Source organism: Macaca fascicularis, chromosome 4, assembly GCF_037993035.2.
Source record: "Macaca fascicularis isolate 582-1 chromosome 4, T2T-MFA8v1.1".
In the NCBI taxonomy this organism is placed as follows: Eukaryota; Metazoa; Chordata; class Mammalia; order Primates; family Cercopithecidae; genus Macaca; species Macaca fascicularis.
This window is the reverse complement of record NC_088378.1, coordinates 32224049-32250773: the sequence shown is the minus strand read 5'-3', so window position 1 is coordinate 32250773 and position 26725 is coordinate 32224049. Positions and strand designations below refer to the sequence as shown.

At 35.2% G+C, this 26725-nt stretch overlaps 1 protein-coding gene across 26 annotated transcripts in view; it reads left to right on the top strand.

Annotated features, from left to right (window-relative positions):
• PTPRK (protein tyrosine phosphatase receptor type K) overlaps nucleotides 1-26725 on the top strand; it is a 565022-nt gene that overhangs the window by 259807 nt on the left and 278490 nt on the right. For all 26 annotated transcript variants that reach the window (XM_005551791.5, XM_074037021.1, XM_074037018.1 and 23 more), the window contains exons 4-5: nucleotides 16709-16790; nucleotides 19175-19290. In XM_005551791.5, the coding sequence (XP_005551848.1) occupies nucleotides 16709-16790; nucleotides 19175-19290 (198 nt within the window). The remainder of the gene's footprint in view (nucleotides 1-16708; nucleotides 16791-19174; nucleotides 19291-26725) is intronic.

Here is a 26725-nt window from a genome sequence, read left to right as displayed (position 1 = left end):
CACTCCTCTGCTATAAGCCGGTTCTATTACATTTAGAATAAAATCCAATCTTTTAAACAATAAAATTAAGAATTATATATTTTAGGAAGCCATGTCATCAGAAGTGTAATCCAGAGAATAATATACTCTCTAAGTCTAAAAAAAGATTTTCTAAATTATACAATTATGTTTCGATAAATACTTATAAATATTCAAATTTCAGACATCAGTAAAATGAAAAGTGAAACTCATTTCACCCATTTCATCCAATTTCTCCCCCAAGATGACTACTGTTAATTGGGTCTATGTAGTTTAAGGCCTTTCCTATGAAATTACAACCATGTTGTATATTTGCTTTACATACGTTATGGACTGGAAAATGAAAGCAATTGTGTGGAAGGGTTCTTATGTTACAGAAGGAAGTCACATTTTTTTTTTAGTTTCCTTTTAGCTTTCTTTAAATGAAAAGGAAAGAATGTTTTGTTATATCTTTAACTGCTAGAAAAGTAGTATACTTAGAATTTTTTTGGTCCTTTCCTAGGGATTTGTGATTTTCACATAAAAGAATGAAAATTGAACACACACTGAATTATACTTCTAAAACATACTTGAAATTATTTGCCTGTCTCTATTACTGTTACTAAACCAGTGCAAACTTACTATAAGTAATGAAATCAATGGAGAAATACCCAGAAAGTGAAAGTAATCCATAATCTCACACTCTTTGCTTTCTAGAGATGACTCCTAATATTTTGACGGGTGGGACATACATGTGCATGTATGTATGTGCATATATGTACATGCATATATGTGTGTGCATGTGCATGTTAAACTTGGTATTCAGTGAACTCATAATACATAATGTTTTGGTTTCTTTAATTGGAATATTGTGAAGAGCTTTTCTCTTCATATTCTGTTTTTAAGCAACCTGTCCCACTCTGACCACTTCTCACTCTTAGTTTAGTGGTTTTGAGCCATGGCCTACTGGTGTTCCCTGGCAGTGGTATTACAGGTATTACAGCTTATAGGGTGGAGCCTGGAGCTATGAACAATTGCCCATTTACTTTAAGGTGACACACAGATGTTGTCATTTCCTGTTTGTTTTTCATAATATAAAAGCATTTGAGAAGCACTGCTAAAAATCGTTGCTTTCCCAGTCTCTCACCTCAAACATGGACTTCCCCATACTTCTGCCAGCTTCCCTTGTTACCTCTCTGAGGCTCTTCTCACAGCAGACTGATCTTTTAAAAACACGTGTCAGATATCAGGAAATTAGTAACTCTACCCCAAATCCTCCACTGGCTTCTCAATGGAGTCAGCAAAATCCAAATCCGATTGTCGACTAGCTCCACATTAAATTGTCTTCTGCTCTCTGCCTCCCTCATTCAGCTTTCTGATTCTGGAATGCTCCAAGATCGTTCGTGTCTCAAAGTCTTTGTGCCTATCATTCTGTCCGCCTGGAATGGCATTCCCTCCATCTTCTCATTCTGGTCTCTGCTCATACTTTACCTTCTCAGAGGCTGACCTCATTACCCCGTCTCTACCTGTCTGTTCGTTAACTCCTTTGCCTACTTGCCTTAGCACTTTGGTCACTGTTCCATATGCTTGTGTGGTGTCTTTCTTCCATACTAGCCTGTTCTCCATGAAGGCATCAATTTTGTTTTATGTTGTTCATCTCTTGTACATATCAGGTGCTTGAGAAATAGTTATCTAATGAAAAAGTACATACACAATGAAAAAAGTACACAGTGAAACTAACATTTTTATTCCATATTTGTTTACTTTATTTCATTTTCTCAGTGCCTTGGATTTTTCTGGTCAGTTATCTCTAGTGTTAGCATGAGCACTTCAGGAATACGTAAGGGAGAGATATTAGCCGGTTAAACCATGCATGATTACTCTGTCATATCAGTGAGTATGTAACATATTTTTATCTTTTTAACATACTCAAATGGATGTTTTAATACCTTGATTTAACATTATATTTTGGTCTTTATTATAGGAATTTTAAGGAATTTCACATAACTACTATTTTCTTATAGAAGAATATAGGGACAAACAGAATGGTGATTTTCTTAAATGCCTTATTTCTTAAAAAGCATAAAATTTAGTTTATGTATAAAGAAAATGATTTTATTTCCAGACACTTTCCTCCCCATGTGCATCTCCTCAAATTATCACATTTAAATAATTCTCAGTGGTCCTAATTGATTTCTGAATGAAATATATTCTGGCCATTTTTCTTTCTCCCTGGATTTATTATGAGCCATGACAATAAAGTTTATTTCTATTTACAAATCAGAGAACCTTCATATTTTTGAGAACTGGAACTTTAAATGAGATTAGTTGAGTAAATCATGTTTTTTTTTTTTTTTTTGTGACACACAATATAGAGAAAATTAAAAATGAATTTCTATCACTCTCCTATCTGTGAAAACTGAATTTAGCTTAAATTGAAAGGGGTAAAAAGTTGGCATTTTATTACATCATTTCACTTATAAATCTTAGATTGAAGAAAATGTTTATGACATTATTTTAAGTCTGAAATTAAATTTAAGTGAAGCCTTTCTGAGACTTTTATTTATTTTAAACACTTGTTTTGTTGTTGTATTTTGGATTAAAAAATTACATACACACATTTGTTTTCCTGAATATATAATGTGTTTGATCTCTGCATAAATATGTATGTTAATATAGCACTACAATCTAAATCTTTCCACATTATTGTACAAGTAGGTATGCAATAAATATTTCTTGATTGGTTGACTAATATCCAAGCATATTTAGGTATACTATTACATGTTTAGGTCTTTCTGATGAGATTCCAATTCTTGGATCTGGTTGTTGTTACCACACTAACCTTTTTAAGGTGCAAATCACGTTATCCCTCATATAAAACCCTTTAAAGCCATTACAACACCTTCCAAAAAAAAAAAGGCAGACTTCTTTTTGTGGCATAGAAGTCCATGCAAGATAAGGTCCCAGCTTCCTATCTCCCAGGTGTTTATTGCTTTTTTTTTTTTTTGTCTTTGACGGAGATTCCCTCTGTCTCCCAGGCTAGAGTGCAATGGCGCAATCTGGGCTCTCCATAGCCTCTGCCTCCCAGGTTCAAGCAATTCTCCTGTCTCAGCCTTCCTAGTAGCTGGGATTACAGGCATGTGCCACCACGCCTGGCTAATTTTGTATGTTTCGTAGAGATGGGGTTTTTCCTTGTTGGTCAGTCTGGTCTCAAACTCCTGACCTCAGGTGATGCCCCTGCCTCGGCCTCCCAAAGTGCTGGGATTACAGGCATGAGCCATGCCATCTCCCAAGTTTTATATCTTCTGTTCTGTTCTTCCTAACTAGATGTTCTATAAAATTGCTTGTGCCAATAGTTCATTATGCTTCCTCTTGTCAATCTTTTGCAAATACACCTTATTTGATCTGTAATGTCCTCTTTTTTTTTTTTTTTTTTTGCAGTAACTGCTTGGAATCTTTTTTATTTATTTTTATTTTTATTTTTTTTGAATCATCATCTGCTTTCCCAGATAGAAAATAATTTGCCTAGGGCTGGGCGCGGTTGCTCACACCTGTAATCCCAGCACTTTGGGAGGCTGAGGCGGGCGGATCACGACGTCAGGAGATTGAGACTATCCGGCCAACATGGTGAAACCCCGTCTCTACTAAAAATACAAAAATTAGCCGGGCGTGGTGGCGGGCACCTGTAATCCCAACTACTCCGGAGGCTGAGGCAGGAGAATCGCTTGAACTCGGGAGTCGGTGGTTGCAGTGAGCCAAGATCGCCACCGCACTCCAGCCTGGCGACAGAACGAGACCCCGTCTCAAAAAAAAAAAAAAAAAAAAAAAAAAAAAAAAAAAGAAAGAAAGAAAAAAAGAAAGAAAATAGTTTGCCTACTCTTTCTCTTGTTCTACGTTATTGCTCTACATATGTCATAGATGTTTACCTTCTAAAAGGTGTGGCTTTGCCTTTTATCCATCTTCGTATCCCTAGCGGCTAGAATATTTAGTGTGTGTTCACTAAGTGCTGGGTGAATGAAAGATGTTTCAAAGGTCGCTTTCTCTGAAGTCTTGCTATTTTCCCAGGTGGATTAATTTTCTCTCTCCCCTGAACTCTTTTAGTGTTCTAACTCTGCTTTATCAGAAATAACTGTGCCATAGTTATTTCCTACCATGCTTATCTCTGCTGCCACATTGTGACTCTCTTGAGGACAGGGACCAAAAATTAGGTATTTCTTTCTGTCAGATGTTAGTCCAGCAAATATTAGACACTCCATAAATTTCTTTTTGTTGAATAAACACATGGCTAATTGTTCAAATTTTAAAAAAATTGGTATTTTATACAGGCTTATACTTTTGTTTTAGCTGGGTATCTGCTAAAGAAAACCTAAGATTGTACTTACGGATTTTTTTTTTTTTTTTCTTGAAAAGGAAAATGTTCTGAAGGAAGACAAACCTATAGGATTGAAACTGTCATGTAACTTTTAGCTCAGTTTGGAGATCAGCCTAGATGAGTGGTTTTCACATTTTAGCCTGCATCAGTATCATCTGTAGGAGCTGTGAAAACATGGATCAGTGGGTCCCAACCACAGAGTTTTTAAGAAGTTTCCAGGTTTTGTTGATGCTGTTGGTGCCAGGACCATGCTTTGATAACTTTTGACCTGATCTGTCTTAGCAGTATTTTTCAGCCTTCAGCATCTTGATAATTTGTTCATACTTTAATGCCAATATGTGGAGTCAGTACAAAGGTTAAACAGGTTAAATATCTCCTGATGTCTTTGGCAAAGGCCTTCTGTTTTCATAGACAACATCTAAAGTCATTTCAGTTGCTCTTTCAGTCCTCCTAAATCATTTTAGGTTAGTTTTTATTCTATACACTATTAAAGTAGGCACTTGGTCATTATAATGTCTAGTGCTTTCCCTCTCTTATGACTAAATACTGCCAATAAAATTAATGCTTTCCCTCATTTTTTTTCACCATCTCCCATATTGTGTTCTCAATGAAGATGAGTTTCTCTCTCTCCATCAATCCTTAAAATCTGATTTAGGGCCGGGCGCAGTGGCTCACGCCTGTAATCTCAGCACTTTGGGAGGCCAAGGAGGGTGGATCACGAGGTCAGGAGATGGAGCCCATCCTGGCCAACAAGGTGAAACTCCGTCTGTACTAAAAATACAAAAATTGGCAGGGTGTGGTGGCCTGCGCCTGTAATCCCAGCTACTCAGGAGGCTGAGGCAGGAGAATCACTTGAACCCGGGAGTTGGAAGTTGCAGTGCGCTGAGATGGCGCCACTGCACTCCAGCCTCGGCGATAAAGCGAGACTCCGTCTCAAGAAAAACAAAACAAAACCCTAATTTTATTCCACTTATATTGTTTTATATATGGGTAACAAAATTGGTCTATGAATCAGGCCTATTTTAAAAGTATAGTTTCAAGCCTTTGTAATTGCACAAAAAGTTCCAAGGATTTATTTCTCCCTCGTATTTCTTAAATTCTCTGCTTCAGCCCATTTTTACTGATTGCTGGACACCCAGAGAGGTTATAGGTATTCTTCAAAAAGTTTGTGATATCAAAAGGACGTCATTTCTTTCTTTTTTTGACTAACTTCTGAATAATCTCTGAGTATTCTAGATGAAAATATTTTGCCTTACAATTTTTAGCAAGATTCTTAAAGTCTTACAAACTTCATCTTTTGCTGATTCATGACACATGAATATTTTCTTAAGCATATTGGCAAAAATTTGAGTTCATCTTCTGCAAAGAATTAAGTGAATGATATACTTTTAGTGTCTTCATCTTAAATATATGTTTTAAGAAAGAAAGACAAATATATATATATATATGCATAGTTGTGTGTATGCACCCATTATTTTTAGTTGTTCTGGGGTATCTTCTAAAGTTCCCCATTATTTTCTCCTGTTGAACCTGACCGTCAAACGTATTGTTTGTAACATCTGTTCATAAATGTTTTTCAATTTCAGCTATGCTTTTACTAGCTAAAAGCATTAACATCATAAATTATATAATAATATGTAATTATATTTGTACTATTTAAATATTATATAGCTAAAGATATCACTGTTCTTGACTATTTGTCTTGTAAAATAAAACAGAAAATAAAAGTTCACAAGTTTTCTATCCCTAAATTCAACTAAGAGTATGCAAAATAGTTAATCTTACAAACTTTATGTCAAAACCTTTCCCCTCTCCCCTCCATCCATAACTGTTTTTTTTCAGTAGGGAAAGTTCATGGTACTTTTGAAATTACTTAATTCCTGAATCAATATTATGTAAGTAGAGAGTTCTCTTACTACAAGAGGTTTAAACAAAATAATTACTTATTAATATATTTGAATTTGTGGTGTGAAAACTCAAGTTTAGCATCTGGCTGAACTTTGCCTGGATGTAGACACATCCATTTATCTTATCTCTTCACGCAAAATTAATCATCTGGTTTACTAAAAGGTTGCTTTTCTTTGTAAATGCATAGTGTCATCAGATTTCGTATGTTAATAGATATTTAGTATGATAGTACATGTAGGCTGAACTACTAATTTTAATTTTCTTGAGTTTCATAGGTATAAATTAAAGCTCTTGAGAGTCATTTAAATTTGTTAAGAACAGACTTACTCTGTTAGTTTGAAAGCATTTTTTTTCAGATATAGTTGTGCAGGTGAAGTGATGTACTTGTGCTCTATGTAAGATTGGACTGTTGGTGCTAAAATTTAAAAGGTTCTGCTTGTGGATTGTAGGAAGACAAATGGCACATCTCTGGAAGCAAGGAAAAATAGTACTGTAATTCAGTGTCATGTTGATAGAAATAGAAACCTTAACCAGTCATCTTTTATTTTTGTTCCAGACAACTAACTATAAAATATAACCCAGATGGTGGAGCTATGATAGTAAAGATACAGAAATGACATTTTGCTGATGAATTTTCTGCTGCTCTTTGCTTCCCCACTTTCAGTTTTATACCAGATCTTTTATGGTGTAAGTTGCTTGCTTATGTATCTAAGGACAGATCCATAGGATGAAAAATGTGTTTAAGGGCATTTTTAGATCTTGAATTATTTCAGTAAACTTTCATTTTCCTCTTCTAATTGCCTTTTTGGTTTTTCCTCTCTTTTTGCTAAACTCATATTCTAACGTAAATTAGACTGAGCCATGAATAGTGGGTCCTATTTCAATTTTTTATTTCTGAGTTTCATATTTAAGGCATTTGGAATGTATTATTATGCTCTGCCTGTCTGTCTGCCTATATTGGAATTGGGAAGCCTCAAAAAGAGCAGGAGGTTGGCATACCTTATACTGTGGTCTCTAGTCTCTGGCAGCTTCACCACATGTAGGCCCTGAATTGAACTGGAAAAGGGGTCATGGAAAGAGGCTTTAGTGATAGGGATGTCAGACATTAGGAATGAGCAAGGTAGTGAGTTTGTGGTGCTGTTTTTATAGCACAGAAGAGCTAAAAGGTATATCTATGTTGAATCAGTTTCTGGCAAAGGTCAGGAAAGGGGCTGACATTTATGAGAAACCTCCTAATTTGTGTGTAATGTGTTTTAATCCTTGCAATGACCTCTTGAGATCAGAACTGGGACCTGAGTTGAGGTCTGTGGCTCAGAGTTGGGGCTCTGCTGCTGGGAACTCTGGTGTGCACTGTATTGACTGGGTGTACGTGTGTGTGTCTCTCTGTCTTACCTTGAGGGTCTATATCAAAACCTTTTTGAGAAAGCAAGTATATAATCCCTTCTACCCCCAGAGCCATTTTAATATTACAGATAATATGCAGAGAACACAAGAACTTTTTGTGGGTTTATATTGTTAAAGTTACTCATTCTCAGTTCAGGTTTTGGGTTTGTTTTCAGATGTGAGAAGTCTGTCTTAGTCACTTTAAGACTAAGAAGTCATGTGTTTTTGATACATATAAACCTGCATGAACATCTATTCTAATTAAAAACACCGTTGATAATCATTTACAAGTGCAAGATTTCAGGAATGCAGAATTAATTTAAATAACTAGTGGACTATTATTATAACTTCAACATTCTAGCATATGCTCTGAAATGATTATTGTTCATTCATTTATTTAGATCTTCTAGATACTTTTAGTGATTACATTAGGGATAGTCAACCCCCTGGGCTAATTTGAAACATAGGAATGTACTATGCTTGCATATTCATTTCAGTATGGAACCTTCTGAAAATCTCCTTCTTTGGGCTTTTCTTTTACACAGCCTACTTTGGTATGAAGTCTCTTAGGTTTTATTTTCTCCTTTCGATCTGTGGTCCTGACTTTTTACAGTTACCTGGACACTGCCATGTGCTTTGACTGATGTTCTGTTGTTTATTAGGCAAAACACAATATCATTCTTGAAAGGGTTGCAGTTGGGTGGTGCTGCAGCTGCTTTTCAAGCCACTGCACTGTGGTTATACCTGATGTCATCCCTATTAGATAATGTGGTAGTCCTTCTCATCGTGTAGGCAATTGGTAATGCTAAACCTCAGGATATTTTTGTAATCAAAGCTCTTGTAATTGGATACATTGATGTTTTATTAAAGAATACCTGGTAACATTACAGTGTTAGCATTCTAAAATTAATTTGTGACTGTAATATTAATTACATTGAAATATGGATACATAGAAGTATGTGGACATGTGTATATATGTGTGTGTGTGTGTATATATATATGAAAGTGAAAGAATATTTAAACCTGTACAGTAGCTCCTCCTGAGTGGCAGATGTTGTAACTATGCAAAAGGCCTATATGTATTCAGGTAAGAGACTGTTGGTTTCTAGAATCTCTGGACCCCTAATTACTCCCTGTAGACAGTAAAATCCTTATGTGAAGTCTTGGTAGGACTAATCTTTCTAAGGATCCAGCCATTTTTAATCTCAGGACATCTTAAGGAAAATTATGCATCTGAGTCATAGAAGTGCTAAGGATAGCTAAAATCTGAAATTTCATAGGGGTTAGATGAAGAATCAATTTCGACTTGATTATATGTCTTAATTGCCTTCCATATTTAGTTGGCATATAATTAGAAGCCCCTCATTACTTTCTCAAGTAACTCTAAAATCAAAGAGTTTACAAATAGTCAAATAGTTGACTTTAGCACCTCTAAACTCAAAGAGTATACACGTATTTCCCTTGCTTACGTATTTTATCTATGTATCTTTTTGTGATTGCAGGTATATATCTCCTCCGGGAACTAAACAAACAAGTAAACAACCGATAGGAAAAGGTTGATAAGAATTCAGCAGTTTCAGGGTCTGAAGGCCTTGACTAAAGGCCTTTTCACACTTTAGACTCTTAGAAGTGGACTATTACATGAGTCAATAGGCAAACCAGCCTGACTTGCAGGGGTCTGACGAAGAGAAGCTCCTTTTCGCTCATATTTTCTGCTGATTCTTAGTTGAGAAACCACAATTCCAAATTGACAGTGTCTGTGAGAGGAGCTACAGTGAGTGACAGTAACTGCTAGCTGTACATTGCACTTTTGGTATCACCTGTCAGTTATGTGTATATTGATCTTTATGTATGAATGAAAATAGAATATTCACATTTGAAAAGTAACTAGATTCTAGAATTTTAAGTTTTCATGTAGCTACTGGACTTACTCTATAGAAAATCTTCTGGGGCCTATCAGCAGAAATTTATGCCTTAGAGCATTATTTAGCTGCTCAAGGGAGGTTTGTGTTTTCATGATTTCTAATATAGTTTGGGAAAATTATCTAGAACTTTCTCAAAGGAGTGTCATTGTATTATTTCAACACAATTTTGTGAGTTCAGTAAAAATGAGCTAAATGTCTATTCCCATATTCCCCTTTCAGGCAAAACAGTTAATCCATCTATTGTTTTCTGTGACATATTGGGACTCTTTGAGCCCTGACTCTCAACAGGATTCATATGGTTCAATGATGTTGTGAGGAACATGACAAGCCATTGCCCTCAATGAGTTTATATTTTAGTAAAGGAGATAAACATCAAATGTTTACTTAGAGTTAATCATGTAATTATAATCATGATCTGTTCATGGCTATAGCCTACAGACACTTTTTCCCAAATGTTCTCTAAGAGAGAAGATATTAATTCCCAAGTAACTTAGGTCAATGGGTGGTGTATTAGTCCATTTTCATGCTGCTGATAAAAACATACTTGAGACTAGGAAGAAAAATAGGTTTAATAAATTCATAGTTCCACGTAGCTAAAGGCCTCACAATCATGGTGGAAGGTGAAAGGCACTTCTTATGTGCCTTGGCAAGAGAGAATGAGAATCAAGCAAAAGCAGAAACCTCAAATCTCCTGAAAACCATCAGATCTCATGAGACTTGTTCACTACCATGAGAACAAGATGGGGGAAACCGCCTTCATGATTCAATGATCTCCCACCAGATCCCTCCCACAACATGTGGGAATTATAGGAGCTACAATGCAAGATGAGATTTGGGTGGGGGAGCAGCCAAACCATATAAGGTGGGAAATGTCTTTGCACCTTTTAGTTGTGTGTTGTTTTTTTTTTTTTTTTTTCTCTTTCAACCACATCATCATCCTTATTATTAGCTTCCACTGGACCTGAAATCATTTTGTTTACTCATCATGAACTTGGGTACCAGCATAATTTAGAGTTGCTATCTCCACTTTTGAGGCTCATCATCCTACTGACAACATCAGTATACGTGTGGAAAGCACCTGGATAGTTTTTTCACCTCACCACTTCCAAAGGTCACCCCTCTGTTTACTACTCTGGTTACACGGATGTTGTAATATTGCACAACTGTTCTAACTTTATTCATATGTATCATACTTCCCAAGCATAAACCTTTCTTCTTCTGCTATACTCATTTTGCTTAGATCATCCAGTAACTTCATGGAGAGCTCCAATCCATCAAACCATCTGTCTTTAGCTAGTTCATCAACTTAACTTGCTTATCATCAAATGAAATCAAAATTTGATTTCATTGTGATAACTTTTGTTATACAATTGCTGTTTCCATAAACTCTTTACTGACTTTTATTCTATCCACTTTTTCTGGGCTTAAATTAAAAAAAAAAAATACTGTTTTTTTTTTTTAAATCACACCACCTGATAGATTTTGATCACTAGAAATTCAGGGTTATCAATTTCAATTGGGTTCAAATATAACTGGAAATTCTACTACTATATTTTTCTGTTCAGTTCTCTTTGTTCTTCTACTCTGTATTTCAACTCCTTTCAATTTTCTCCGGACTTCAACCACTCCTTCTTTTCACCAGTCCATTACTTATAGCTAAGAAAATTGTAGCCATATAATGGAAACTTCCTTAGCTACCAGTCCTAGAAATTACATTTTTATGCATCTTCTCATTTCCTCTTACTATAAAAAAGGCAGAGAGAGCCCCTCTTACAGCCTGTAATTTGGATTTTATCCTGCTTCACACTAACAGTTATCACTTCTTTCATGTATATATGCAAATATTCACTACTAAATTGAATTATCCTCATCAATATCTAAACATGTTTAAGTGTTTCTTACCTTAAAAGTAATAAGAAAAATAAAAAAAAAACACTAACCTTTCCTTGATCCCATATCTTCTTCTATCCTTAGTCAAATTTATCTTTATCCGTTCAGACAAACTTCCTATCAGCATTCTTAACCTTGCTGTCTCTGTGCTTTCACCGTGTTCTTCATTGCCCAGTATGGTTTCCACTTCTATTCTTCATACAGACTGCTCTTTCTTTGGGCACTTCTGATCTCAATGACACAAATAAGGGGCATTTTCAATAACCATTTTATGTAGTATTTGACCAGCATAGGGTTCCTGACTTTTCTTCTTTAGATACGCTTTTATTAGCTTTTGTGATGCCATGTACTTCCATTTTCCTTTTGTAGTTCTACACACTTAAATATGTATTTTTTCATTTCCCTCTGACCTCATTGTAGCCTCATCTTCCTCAGTCTTGTCAGAGTTGAAAGTATAGGGCAAAGAGAGAAAAAAACTGAGGATACATCTTGTGGAACTACAATGTGTAAGTTTCACATGGTAGAATTCAATTATATGTAATGATGTTTTATATATATGCATATCTATGTAATGTGTATACACACACACACATATATACACACACACACATACACACACTTATATAGTCCTGTTATCATTTGTTGAATGTCTACTTTTTGATAGACAGTATTTGAGCTTTGAGGACACAAAGTTAACTACAGTTCCTAAATTAGAGGTCGCACCTTGTTATGAGAGATGCAGATGCATGTGCTTTACTGGTACTCATAGGGTTGGATCTGTAGCGTTATTCTATCTTTGTGTGTGTTACAGATGCCTATTTTATTTGTTAATGAAATTTGGGCATCGATATTTAGAAACAGGTTTTGATTTGGGCACATTTTTTCCTTGAAGGCAGATGTGTGATTTATTTTGGATGTTAGCAAAATTTAATGTTTAAATATTAAAATAAAAAACAGGAATTTAAGGAGATTTATAGGAATCAAATACTAGTTTATTCGTGTGTTTCCAAACTGGGATTGGGGGGTTAGGTTTTTATTGGAGGGAGAAGGGAATGAAAGAAATATGATTTTAGTACATGTATCTTTTATGGCTATTTTCTGCTCATAACAGTGGTGCCCCTTAACATAGGATGCTTACTGTGTGTGAGGAGATGTGCTAAATGTTTTATGTGCATTAACTCATTTAATCTTCCCTATAAAATTTCCTTTATAGAAGAGGAAATTGAGGTTTACATTTTACATAAGCTAAAATTACAGTTAAAGGGTATGAGCTAGGCTGGGTGTGGTGGCTCATGCCTGTAATCCCAGCACTTTGAGAGGCTGAGGCAGGCAGATCACTTGAGGCTAGGAGTTCGAGACCAGCCTAGCCAACATGTTGAAACACCGTCTCTACAAAAATACAAAAATTAGCCAGGCGTGGTGGCATGTGCCTATAATTCCAACTACTGGGGAGGCTAAGAATTGTTTGAACCTGGGAAGCAGAGGTTAGAGTGAGCCCAGATCATGCTACTGCACTCCAGCCTGGGTGACAGACGAAGAGTCTGTCTCATTAAAAAAAAAAAAAAAAGATGAATCAAATATGTATCTGACTTTGGAGCCTGGGCTCTTAACACTATGATAGATTGGAAGAATATTAAGGGGAATTTTTTTCAGATTTTTCTAGTATCTGTAATATCTTATATTACATATTTCATGTATTATTTAATCATTTCACATATACCATTCAGTCTTCACAAGAAACCCGTGATGTAGGGAAAGGCAGTGTTGTCAAGATGAGACTACAAAGACCCAAGTTATTAATAACTTGCTTGGGTTATATGTGTTAGTAGACCAACAACCAGACCCCAGGCTTCCGGACACCCAGTTCAGCTTTCCATTATAGGAGACACTTCTGGAGTCATTCAGTTTGCTAGAGGAAAAAGTTGCCCTTGTTCTTTAGGATTTCCTATCTCCCCCAAGTGTAATTCAACTTTATTTCACTTATTTAGTTAATAATCCAGGACTGTTGCTGGAGGAGCAAAAATTTGATTAGAATCGTCACCTTCGGTGTTTCAGGTAATGGAGTGAAGTAAAAACGGCTTGGAAAGCAGAGCCCGTTCATTCTGCTCCCAGGCTGGCCTCCTGGTTGGTTTAAAGTTGACATCTGGTGTGGCTTTCATTGCTCTCTTCTTCTGGGAAGCCTGGTTGACTACTTGACATCAAGCATTAGATCTGACCTGAGCATTAGCCCAAGCTCGCTTTGCGTAATTAAGCTATTGAGATTTGTTTCCCCTGACTGGACAGAAGAGCCCTACAAGTTGAGGGCTCTGTTGAAGTGATAAAGCTGATTAGATCTTTAGCAGTAAAGGAATCTGATCTTAGAAATTTCTTCTAGCTCTCGTTAATGAGGCAAAGACAACGTTTAGCAGGGAAAATGAGGTCACTAAGAAGAGAAACTTTTTTTTTTTAAATAAAGAACCAATTTTGCCTCCTTTAAAATCAAGGCCTCAATTTATTGTCCTGAATAAAGCTCAATTTAAATGAACACATACGAAACTTTTTCTCAGGGGTGTAGTAATCTTGTTCAAAGTACGAGATTAAAGTACAACAATTCAAGAAAGTGAAGCTAAGATAGACCTAGAAGTTAAAATAATTTAATGAATACTGACAACAAAACTGAAATAACCAACAATGATGTGTATTTATTATTAGAATGTAATTTTTTTCAAAAATGATTTTTAAAAACTTTTTTTTCTGTAACTTCTCTTTGCTTAAACCACTAATCAAACAAATAAAACTTATTTTCCTAAGATACATTTATACAGACTTCAGGTATTAACACTGTTGACAATCACACTTTTTAGTTTAGATAGCACCTTTCCGTATGCTATTATTTAATCCTTAGAAAAGTTTTTTTGAAAGCTGTATTATATTCACATTATGGGGCTAAGACTTAGCTCTAAAAGTTTCAAATCTCAAATTTATGTGAATCCTTAAGAATCTGTAAACAGGAGGGCTTGGAGTATAATACAGGTTTTTTTCACTCCTGAAAAAGTGGTCTATACCAGAGTTGTCTCAAGTTATACATTATTTAAAGTCTTTGATCCTATCCTCATTTCTTGCTAAGCTCTTGTTCCAGTATTTAGAAAATGACATAGGAATTACGTTCCCACCAAATACATTTATGTAAAATATAAATCATATGCATACGCATATTGTGCACCCTCCTGTATTCATAGATAGCCATCCTTCCATCATGAAGCATTCTGCTTACCACAAAGACCCCATCCTCCATCTCACTTTCATTTTATTCCAGTAAAACATCAATTGTCACAAAGGGCAAGCTTGGAGTGGAAAAGAAGTAACACAGGTGGTTTATGGTTGGGACAGTTGGAGGGGAGATGAGCCATCTATTCCGGCGGCTTACCTTGTCTCATTGTTACTGACTTTGGGGTAGTTGTAAGAGTATGGTGTGAGACTGGAAAGGGTTTAATGGAACCATACTGCTGTCTTGTCAATATAATGTCTTGTCAGTGTGCTAGTTAAAGTGAAATTCATTTTTTGATTTTAAAATTTACTTAACATTTTAGACATTTAAAGGAAATTTAAACTCTAAAGTCTACTTAAATGAAATACTCTGTGTCTTCTTTTTCTTGAGAGGCAATGTAGTAAAGTTTTCAAAAACAACCTAGAGGCAGGATAGCTCGGGCCCTTCCCGGCTTCACCACTTGTTAGCTTTTATGCCTTGGTTCAATTACTTTTCTTTAAAATGATCATGAAAATAATACCTACCTCATATGATTGTAATGAGGATTAAATCAATTTTTGTGTATGTATGTGTGTGATTGTGTATAGCTTGGGACAGTCTACTTTATATAGTAAGTGCTTGACAAATGTTACTTATTATCAGCCCAGTTAATCAAGGTTCTCCTCCTCCACCAGAGTAAAAATGTCCTGGCAGAGTTTACCAGAGAATACCTAAGAGCTAACCCCAAGTGATGCTTACTAGTTTCGGTTTCTCTTGACCTCTTTCTTATATTAGATATTATTTGCCTTTACTTATGTCTTTTTGGAAAAGTCAGCCTCCCAAATTTTCAAGTTGCTGTTCTATTTCTGCACAGCTGCACCAAGCTTTCATGGTTTTCACCTCCTCCTACTAGAGGTTTTCACCACTTCCTAATAGAGATTTTCAGGCTGTATTAAGCTAGAACCATAGCCTGATCTCAGAATTGGCAGATACTCCCATGGGAAAGAATAAAATGGCTGGAGATTATTAGATAACATCAGAGAGGCTCTCACCTCCTAAAATGTGTGTGCATCTGGATGCCATTGTTTACACACATATCTGAAATCTTTAAATTATTGTTATTGTAATATGCCTGGCCTTTTCTAATCCTTTTATTAGGAGTGTTGACCTGCTTGAAACCTCCTGATACCACCCTTCCTTTCTGAACCATTCGATGTTGACTTTATATCCGTTGGTGGCCTTTTCAGTCTTGACCTTTCATTTCCAGTAGTTTTCTTCTCTTATTTATCTTCTTATGCCATCTTACTCACCAATCACTTTAACTTTCAAATCAGTAGCTTATTCCCTTCCATGGAGTTAACTGATATCCTTCATCGGATAACTTTGAAATTTATACCTTTATTTTACACTGATAATCTTCTCTTCCAAATCTATCTGGTTATTACTTAAGCATTTTCCCCTGTGTGTATCATAGGCAAATCAAATTTGAAATGTTCTAAACATACTTCATTACTTTCTCCCTCATTTTGTTTCCCTTTCTGTATCAAGTTTCCTTGAAACTTCAGCTATTTAAAACTCAGATTATTATATTAATGTGTTCAGTGGTTTGCATACTGCTTAGCACATAGTAGGTGCTCCATGTATGTTAAGTAAACAACAAAAATGGAGAAAGTCAATAGGCAAAAGTTTACTTTTAAAGAGATTTTCTATATCTGCCTAGTCATTCTGTTCCTATATATTTCCTTTTCAGGAAATACAACAATACTTGATAATAGCTACTTAAAAAATGTAAGCTGTTTAACCTCTGTAATGTAATTGTTCTTCAAATTTTGTTTTTTGATTTGTTTACGTATACAAGATTTAGGAAATTACTTACATTAAAAGGTTACATTTTTAATTCTTACTGAACAAAAATTAGATTCACTTTTGCATATATTTAGCTATTCCTCTCCACTGTAGACATTCTTTGAAAATGATTGTTGTAAATCTTTTGTTTCTTTTTGACAGGTAATATTTGAAGCCGAAGTCTCAGGAGGGAGAAGTGGTTATATTGCCATTGATGACATCCAAGTACTGAGTTATCCTTGTGGTAGGTTGTGATTAAGAATTGTATTTTTCTATGTCCTTTCAACACTTGCCTTATATTGGCAGTGACGACTGTTTGTGTATCACTTGGTTATTGCTCTCTCTTGTTATTGTTAGTCCTAGCCTTCTATTGAGTTTTAAAAGAAAACTGATATATTTCTAGAGTTTTTGAATCAAATATTTTTCAGACTTGTAACTAATTATATACATATTAGGAGATGCTTTTAAATTATTTCATTACTGAGAACAAAATATACATGCAAAGGCAGCTGTCAGGAGGACTTGTTCATTTTTTTGGCACTATTAAATTGTCTAGGAAAACAGAGAAGAATAACAAATCAGTTCAACAGAAAGGAAAATATAAAGAAGCCTCATGAAGCTATTTGATCTACTAAGTTGAGGGCTGGGTTGAAATTAAGAGAAATAATTAGTTCATCTTATTCCAAATTTAGGACTACTTTTTTTTCCTCTGTCATAATAAATACCTGGCTAACTCATGAGGTCGGGAGTTTGAGACCAGTCTGGCCAAAATGGTGAAACCCCATCTCTACCAAAAATAAAAAAAATTAGCCAGGCATGGTGGTGTGCACCTATAATCCCAGCTGCTCAGGAGGCTGAGGCAGGACAATCACTTGAACCTGGGAGGTGGAGGTTGCAGTGAGCTGAGATTGCACCATTGCACTCCAGCCTGGGCAACCAGAGCTAGACTCTGTCTCAAAAAAAAAAAGAAAAAGAAAAAAAAGAAAAATAGAAAGCAAACGAAACAAGAAACTCGGTTTATCAATACACAGTTTTGTTATGCCCTTAGATGCACATTGGTTGGCCTTCAGATGGTGTACCTAAATTTGTGTTTACCTCACATTCCATGAAAAACAATTACTGCCTGCATTCAATAGAGCCAGGCAAAAAACAGCTGGCATAAATTCAGTCTTTGCTTGTATTTCCCAACAGCAGCATTTTATAGGGCCCGTGAATTCTGGATTATCTGTTCAGCAGTCCTCTCTGAGAAGCATCTCTAACACATTGTCAGCAGCAGGCGGGGGCCCCTTGTGAGGGCCAAGGCCTGTGCTCCTGCTGAGTGCTTGCCAGACTCTAGTGTGCTTCAGAATCACCTACAGCTGTGGTAAATCACAGATTGCTTGGCTCTTCCCCTGGTTCTGATTCAATAGGTCTGGGGTGGGGCCTGACAATTTGTATTTCTGATTCCAGTGCAGCTGATGTTGCTGGTCTAGAGTTCGTAAATTGAGAACTGCTGCTTTAGCTCATGTTCTAACTCAAGAATTCCTTATTTTAAATCTCTTCCTGAGAGGTAAGGCACTAGAGAAAGATGTAGCCAGTAAGCGTCAGATTATATATACCATGTCGTGGTTGGTAAGAAAAAAGAGAACAATGGTGGTTGGTAAATTCTAAGAAAAAAGAGAACAAAATCATCTCACTTAGGGTTCAGGTGGGTTTACTAAGTTCTTTCAATCTGTAGTTTAAGAGAACTGTGTTTTTATTTACTGTTTATTTTTCACTTATTGAATGATAGGTGTTAAGGAAAGGTTTTCATAAGTATGTAGAAAATTGTGAATTGAGCACATCAGTTTTAGGGTGATATGGTCCTCCATGAGCTTTTCTTTTTACTCATGAGCATTAGCTTTTGCTGTTTATATAAATTTCCTTTCAATGGGAAACATGGATAAGGCTTGTTTTAAAAGGTAGTTTCAGAGAATACTTGATAGTTATAAATCTCACTTATATTTTGACTGCAGTCATGATTTTTGTTAGTCTAATATGGGTATTTATTTTGGATTCATATACTATGGTTATAATGGAATAGGAATAAGCTTACCAGTTTCTATTTGCAAGAGACAAAAATATTCCCTTGTTCTTTGAAATGCTAGAGGGTTATAACTACTGATTTTTTTTTTTATAAAGATCCAACTGCTTAAAATGTAGCCTAATAAGTTCAATGGCCGTGTAACTGTCAGTAGTTTAGAAATCATTATGTGTTTTCATTATATCTTTATATTAGGCTCTGATTTCATGTCAATTTGATCTCTTTTGGTTGCTTTGACTTGTAAGCTTGTAACTGTTTTATTACCATCCGTATGCAACATGCCATGGCAGCAGTTCAGCAGCAGTTGTTGAGTGCTCACTCTGTAAAGAGCAATACTCCAGCAATTATGGAACAGTAAGTAACAGAACTCCTGAGAAAAACAGAACCATGAGAGTCACAGAGGAAATGATATCTTCTGGCACAAAAAAGCCCCTCAGTTTTCTTCTTTCTGATGTTAGTCTTGACCAAAAGTAAAAACACTAGCAATAATATTCAGCTGCAGAAAAGTAACATGGCATGTTTTCTTCATGTGAAAACAAATACATTTTTTCTTCCTCCCTTCACAGATAAATCTCCTCATTTCCTCCGTCTCGGGGATGTAGAGGTGAATGCAGGGCAAAACGCTACATTTCAGTGCATTGCCACAGGGAGAGATGCTGTGCATAACAAGTTATGGCTCCAGGTAAGGCCAAGTTGGCAGCTGAGCTAAAGAGTATACTTTATGTTTTAAAAAAATTACAACAGGACTGTTTGTGGTCTCTTCCTTTTGAGTGTGTGCGTGTGTGTGCACGTGCGCGTGCACGCATGTAGTGGGACAGGCTGTCTGCATGAGTTTAATTTAATTCATGTTAGAGATTTCCTTTTCTGAAATAAAATACACAGGAAAATAATAAGTATTTTCGTTAGTATCTACTGAAACGTAATAATTCTCTCTGTTATATTCAAACTGCAAAGAAACTCTAGATCCATTTGAAATATGAATAAGAATGAGATATTTTCTTATTTAATAATATTTTTAAAACCGAATTTATAAGAGTTAAGTAGGAACTGTCATACTCTGATAAATTTTTTAAAGTATTTTAAGAAACCCTTGGGAATACTTCAGGAAATATGAATTGGAAGAGAGCCAATTAAATTTTTGAGTTTGAAGGTTAATCCCAGATCTGAGGTGAAGACATTTGCCTTGCACATATTAAGTCCTTAATATATTTGTGTTTAATTATGATTTAACATACATGTTGGGGGAACTGCAAATGGTGCATATAAGCAGATTTAGAATCAGAGAGAACTAGAGACTAAGAAATATGCCTTGCCTTCAGGGAATTTATAGAAAGTCTACTTGTCAGTGCTAGAGTGCTGGGGGCTGGAAAGAGCTGAGAGCAGCTCTAAAGCCAGGAAACTGGGCCTAAAAGAGATGGCTATTGAGCTAAATATTTGAAGCTAGATGATATGTAAGTAATAATATTCTCTGAGCACCTCTATTATTATTTTTTAGGTTCTCTGCATCAGAATGAGGAAAATGATTTAATTAGTTGTGAATTTTAAATTCATGGGAATGCCAATAGAGACCAAAAAAAAAATCCTGATAAGATGAGCTTAGTTTCTTTAACATAGACATCATGATTTATTTTACTACATCCTTTAGATAGGTGAAGGTAGTGTTGGGGATAATTATTAGTTTGCGGGTGGTTTTAATGAAGGTTATAATAAATGAATATTGAAATAATACCTTATAGTGTCTGATATTGTGCTGGGTGTTATATGTGTGTTATTTCATCAAGTTCTTACAGCATTCCAATTGGAGGTTACAACAGGTGTACTTCATATTAATCTAATTATTACTACTTTTATAACTTATTTGATTTTCTGATATCAGGATACCATATTTTGTGTCCAAATATGAAAAGGAAATGAGAGTCCTTTTTTTCTGTGATTATGGTAATTTCTCCTACAGAGATTGAAAAATAGGATAATTTTTCCTGGAAAGCGTATTATATGATGTGCAACCTGTCTTATCAACTAAATGTCAAGTCAGTTTTCTTATTTCTCTCTCTATGCCTAAATAATAGTTTAAGAATGATTTTAGATATATGTTCTAATTGTTTTGCTAGTGATTTTTTCATTTAGATGGGAACATTAGCTGGCATTTGGCTTTAGTTGTGAGCTATATGGTCTTTTCTTGGAGACTAGAGGCTCTGTAGGTCTGCCCTTGGTTTTATGCCTCAGGATTTAATGTGACATTGAAATGAAAAGGGTTTTGTATCCTCAGTCGCCAGCTGCCTTGTGACAACAAAGACTTTCTGGACCCTGCTGGTCCGAGTGGGTGGTAGTCCAAACACTGCTCATTTTTTTTGTTTGTTTGCTTTCTATTTTGTAGATAGTCCATTTCATGATGGTTTTAAAAAAATTTTCCTCCTGCCATTTTTTCTAACAAAGATGAGAGGTAAAATATTCTATGAGACTTCTATGTTGCTTTCTCCCCTACCTCACCTCCTCACCTCTCTTTTTTTCTTTTTTTTTTTTTTTTTGGTGTTTGCTACAGAACGGTGAATTTGTGTATTTCTCTTCCACTTTACATGGACATTGCCTCGTTCTTCAGTAGTGTACATATTCACCTTAATTTATTCAAAAGCTATTTTACCTTTTTCAGTAATACCACATCAATTACCTTAACTTATGTACAAGAAATATTGAAATCTATCAATTACTTACTTAGGGTGTTTTCAAATTAAAATAAAAACTTTTACTATGAAATTATGTGAAAATGAACCAGATAAGATTGATCATTATATATCGATCAGTTAGAAGGTGGCAGTGACTTAAAAAACTTGCCCACCTTTTGCTGAAAGTAAAAAACATAATAAAGCAGGAAGAATTCTGGTTCCAAAGTGAATCTACCAGCTAACTCATGCAAACAGATGTCAGATTATTTTCATTTCATGTAGAATAACAGCCTAGAGTTCAGGAAGCCCAGTTCTTAATTCTAACTTTAACTCTAACCCTCCTAAACCTTTTAACCCTGTTAATTGCAGTGGCCTTAGAGATTTCATTTATGTGTTCTGGGACTCAATTTGCTTATTTATAAAAGGAGATTCTGAATAGACACTAAAATCCCTTCCAGCTGTAAGATGCTAAACGAGGTGTTTAGGTTATTTTTGTGGCTTGAAACATGGCCTTGATAACCTTTTTGTGTGGAAGAATGAAAAAGTCTTGTTATTCGTTTTGCATGGGGAAAAATGGTACCTTAAATTAAGTATCATTGTGAGAACAAATGCTCAAAATATCTGCTGCTAGTACTGAGAATGAATGTACTTGAAACACTCAATGAAAGGTCATTGCCGTCTATCACAGAGGTAATGGAATAATACAGCAGTTGTTATACCTGCCATGGTCAGGTAAAATACCAAATGGCAATCAACTTTGTATGTCCTCCAAATAACTTACATTATGTAGTATTGAGCTTCAATTGGCAAAATGTTGTCTAAATATGGGCTAAAGTAGCAAAGACTAGAAAAACAACCAATTTTCTATTTAAAAGGAAAAATGATACACTATAACTCCGTGAAAGCTGTACAGAATGTAATACTTGATCATATTTGATATTTAAAATAATTTATTATGGAAAAACTGAATAATTTATCTTGTGTATTCCTTCTAGGTTATAATTAATATATCAGTCATTATTGTCTAAAATGATATATAAATTGAGTAAATTGAAAAATGCAGGGAAAAATGTAAACGATGAGTGGCCTGAATTAATCTAGGATAATTTCATAATGCACATTATGGTGGTTCTGAAAATGTCTATAGGAAATGATCTTTCTTGTAAGAATTGGATTATACAATTATAGAGTATTTGAAGTAGGTTTTCTGTATTTGTAGATATGTAGGAAAACATGACAAATACATAAACCAGATCAACCTTCTTGTACATGCTAAATGAAGTAATGATACATAAAACAACATCAAATGTTTTTATAAGTCTGAGTGTCAGTAGACTAAAAATATGGTGAAATCATGAGGTTTTCTGGAACGTAGTTTTTAAATGTATGTTATACAGTACATTTATGCACTAAAAGAAATTTAGAATAAAATCTTTAGTCGCCCTTAGAGAATTTCCAGATTATTTTTCAATTGAGAGCTCAGTGAAGTTGCATGTATTCTTGATATAAACATAATATTTTTTGGTTAATGATTTGTAAATTTTTTCCACATGAACAGACATTTTTCAAATCTTAGTTGTAGAACTAAGCCATTTTAATTTTATAGTAGTGCTCTCCTATCCTTGGGGGATACATTCCAAAAAGCCCAATGGATGCCTGAAACCGCACATAGTACCAAACCCAACATATACTGTTTTCCTACATATACATATGATCAAGTTTAATTAATAAATTAGACACATAACAACAATAATAAAATAGAGCAATTATAATGATATACTGTAATTAAAGTTAGATGCTGAGAGAGATCACATTCATATATCTTTGTACTTTACTCACCCTTCTTAGGACGAAGTAAAATGATAAAATAACTCACATAATGAGAATAAGTGAGGTGAATGATATAGGAAGTGTGATGTAGCATTAGGCTACTATTGACCTTCTGTCAATATGTCAGAAGGAGGTTTGCTTGGGGCTATCCTGGATCATTGAGCCATGATGATTTTGATGGTTGGGATATCAGAAACACGCAATGTCGATGACTGACAAGTGAGGGAAGGCACAAGATTTCATCACGCTACTCAGAGTGGAGTGCAATTTAAAACCTATGAATGGTTTATTTCTGGAATTTTTCATTTAATGTTTCAGACTGAGATTGACAGAAGGTAACTGCAACTGCCCAAAGTGAGACTTTGGATAAGGAAGAATTTCTGTATTTCTGAGAAACTTTCAATGATATGGAATTTGTGATTCATAACTTGAAGCTATGATAAAGCTCTACTTATGGGAAATAAAATCAAAAGTGAAATTATAACATGTAATTTACATTGGAATGAAATAATAAAAGCATCTGGTTATATTCCTGAGACATGTCAAATAATTTTCTTACAGGAAAAATAAAAATTAGATTGTACACTTTTATAGGCCAGAAATGTTGGTTATTTATTTTTACAATTTGAATTTATTTTTGAATTATTTTCAATATTTATTGAAAATATTTAAAATTCAAAACTTTTCAAAAATATTCAACTATTTCAATATATGAATATTTTTAATATTTTTGAATTATTTTTAATTTTTAATATCAAATTATCAATACATACTAGTTGTACATATTTATGTACATGTTATATTTTTGGAACAAGCATACAATGTGTAATGATCCAATTAGGATAACTGGGGTATCCATAACCTCAAGTATTTATTATTTCTTTGTGTTAAGAACAGTCCAATTCCACTCTTTATTTTGAAATATATGATAAATTGTTTACTACAGTCACCCTATGGTGCTACTGAACACTAGATTGTAACTCTTACTATTATGAACACTGGATAAAGTGATTGCAGGAAAAAGCAAATATATAGGCAACAAATGAACATATGGTGTAGCAGTTCCATACCTAAGTATTTACCCAAGAGAAATTAAGACATGTGCCCACAAAAAGACTTGTACAAGGAAGCCTATAACAGCTTTATTAATAACTGATAATTAGAAAAAAACTAAATGTCCATGAACAGGATAATAGATAATTTGTGCCTCATTCAAACAATGAAATACTGCTTAGCAATAAAAGAATGAACTGCTGATAATGCAACAGCGTGAATGGATCTCAGCAACATTAGGTTTTGGAAAGAGGATAGACACCAAAAGCTTATATACTTTATGATTTCATTTACATGAAGTTTCAGAAGAAACAAAACTAACCTGTGGTGATAGAAATCAGAACACCTGTTGCCTGTGGGGAATAAGGATTGATTGGATGTGGGCAGGGGGAAATTCTCTAGGATAATGTTAATGTCATATATATTGACTGGGGTCTTGGTCTATGAGTGTACATACATTTGTCAAAGATTAAGATCTGTCCAATTTACTCTCTCTCTATATATATATATAATTTTTACCTGATTAAGACACAAATGAGAAAAAAAGTGAATAAGTGACACATTTTATCAAATAACAAACTTACTGGCAGTGCTAATCAAGCCATAGATGGTAATAGCCTACAGGCATTACTTGCGTTTTTGTCCGTCTTGTCTATTTCAAGTGATTTGATTAGGTTCAATGGTAATTTGTAATCATTAGTCTAACTTGAAATAAACATGTTCTGAGTTTCTGCTTTAAGAACACCTTATAACTTGAGGATATGAAAGGGTTGTAACTGGGGTTGGACTGAAAGTTTTGTATTAGTATTCTGTCATGAAGGTCCAGTATAAGTAGACACCTACATGGTAAATCAAATAGAGCCTATTGCTGCAACATCTGTCAGACCATATGCTTTGGCTTCAGGTTCAGTGTAGAAACTAAAATACTAATGACCCCATCCATCATTACAGCACTTGGCAGGCATGCATCATTGAATTGGGCAGAGAAATTCAACAGTGGAGTTATTGAAAGTAGGGAATTGTGTGGGTAGATTTGGTGGCACCATTTGTTTTGGTGAATTGAAATGAGGCTGTTTAATGTGTGACTGGCAATCCTATGCAGATTGCCATCAAAGCTGTGGCAATTGGGCCAATCTGTCAGTAATCGCCGCAGGTGCTGGCACTGTGCCTCCTCCGTGGGCCTGCCAAAACAGGAGAGTCAGCCGCCGCTTCGCCCTTGGTGAGGCTCATCATTGCTAGAATAGTGTGATACAGCTAGTTGCTCAGCCAAAGGAAATGTCATTCCTTATGGAGCAACACATAATTTAAGCAATGGCTTGAGAGTACTAATTGGAGAGTGAAATCAGTAAAATGAGATGCAAATTGCTCTCAAAAACAACTAGAGAGAGGCTGACCCCCTACGGTACCAACTGTTGTCAGTGAAAGAGCAGTGAAAGTGGTTGGTCTAAAACTTCTGACCACATAGTGTGTTACCTGTTCAGGGAAACGCCGAAGCCTTGTTCCTGTACTCCATGCAAACATCATGACATAGTCGTGGGAATCTAAAGCATGATTTCTAAACAATTGAGTTAATTGGGAAGCACAGAAACTTTAGCTGATGACAACATAGCACTACACCCTTTCAGAGGCCAAGTAGTTATGGCTCACAGTGCTCTTTCTGATGCCCCATGCTGTAGCATTTTTCTGTGCTTATTTATATTGCCATTTGGCAGGCTCAGATGTTTGTAGCATATTTAATTTCTGCAAGAGATTTTACTATCCTGACACTATTTATTTTAGGAAAAAAATTGATAATTTTCCATTTATTATAATGAAGGTAAGCTTCCTGAAGAAATTACTGCATGCTTAGGAACTGCAGTTTACAGTGGGAAATTCTTTGGAAACTAATTTGAGAGGAGGTTTTTAAAATCAACTTGATTAAATACATAATATGTGATCAGCTCACACTAGGTAACATGCATAAAGAAAAAGCAATGCAATACAATACAGTAAAAGTTGCTCTAATGTCTGGATGTGGTCAAAGTTCTGACATTTTCTAGGTAAAAGACTTTAATAATGGCTGACACACTTCTAAAATATTAAAATAACAAAAGGTAGCATACAATTACAAAGAGAGTGAGTGAACTTGAAGAATGATGTCAGAATTGCTAAAGGCACATGGCACAAATATATCTTGAGATTTGTAGAAGACTACATAAGTGACTTACTACCTTGTAATGTAAGGAATATACAAATGGATTTAATTTGCTCTTTATAGATCCTGAAGTATAATAATGACATGATTTGAAGCTTATGGTGAGAGCTGTAAGCTGATTATAAGGGAGAACTTTGTAATTGTAGGGCTGTTGAAAGCTACAATGAGCTGCTCCAGGAGGTAGTAAAATTACAATTAGTCCAAGTATCCAAGCATAATCTGGATAAGCACATGCTAGAGATGTAGAAGACATGCAAGCCTGAGGCTAACTACTTTTTAAGATACTTCTGGCCCTGACACGTGATTCTATAACTGCGTATGGGAAGTCTGTATAGAATCTAAGGACTGTACTATTTCAGAGATGAGCATGAGCAATG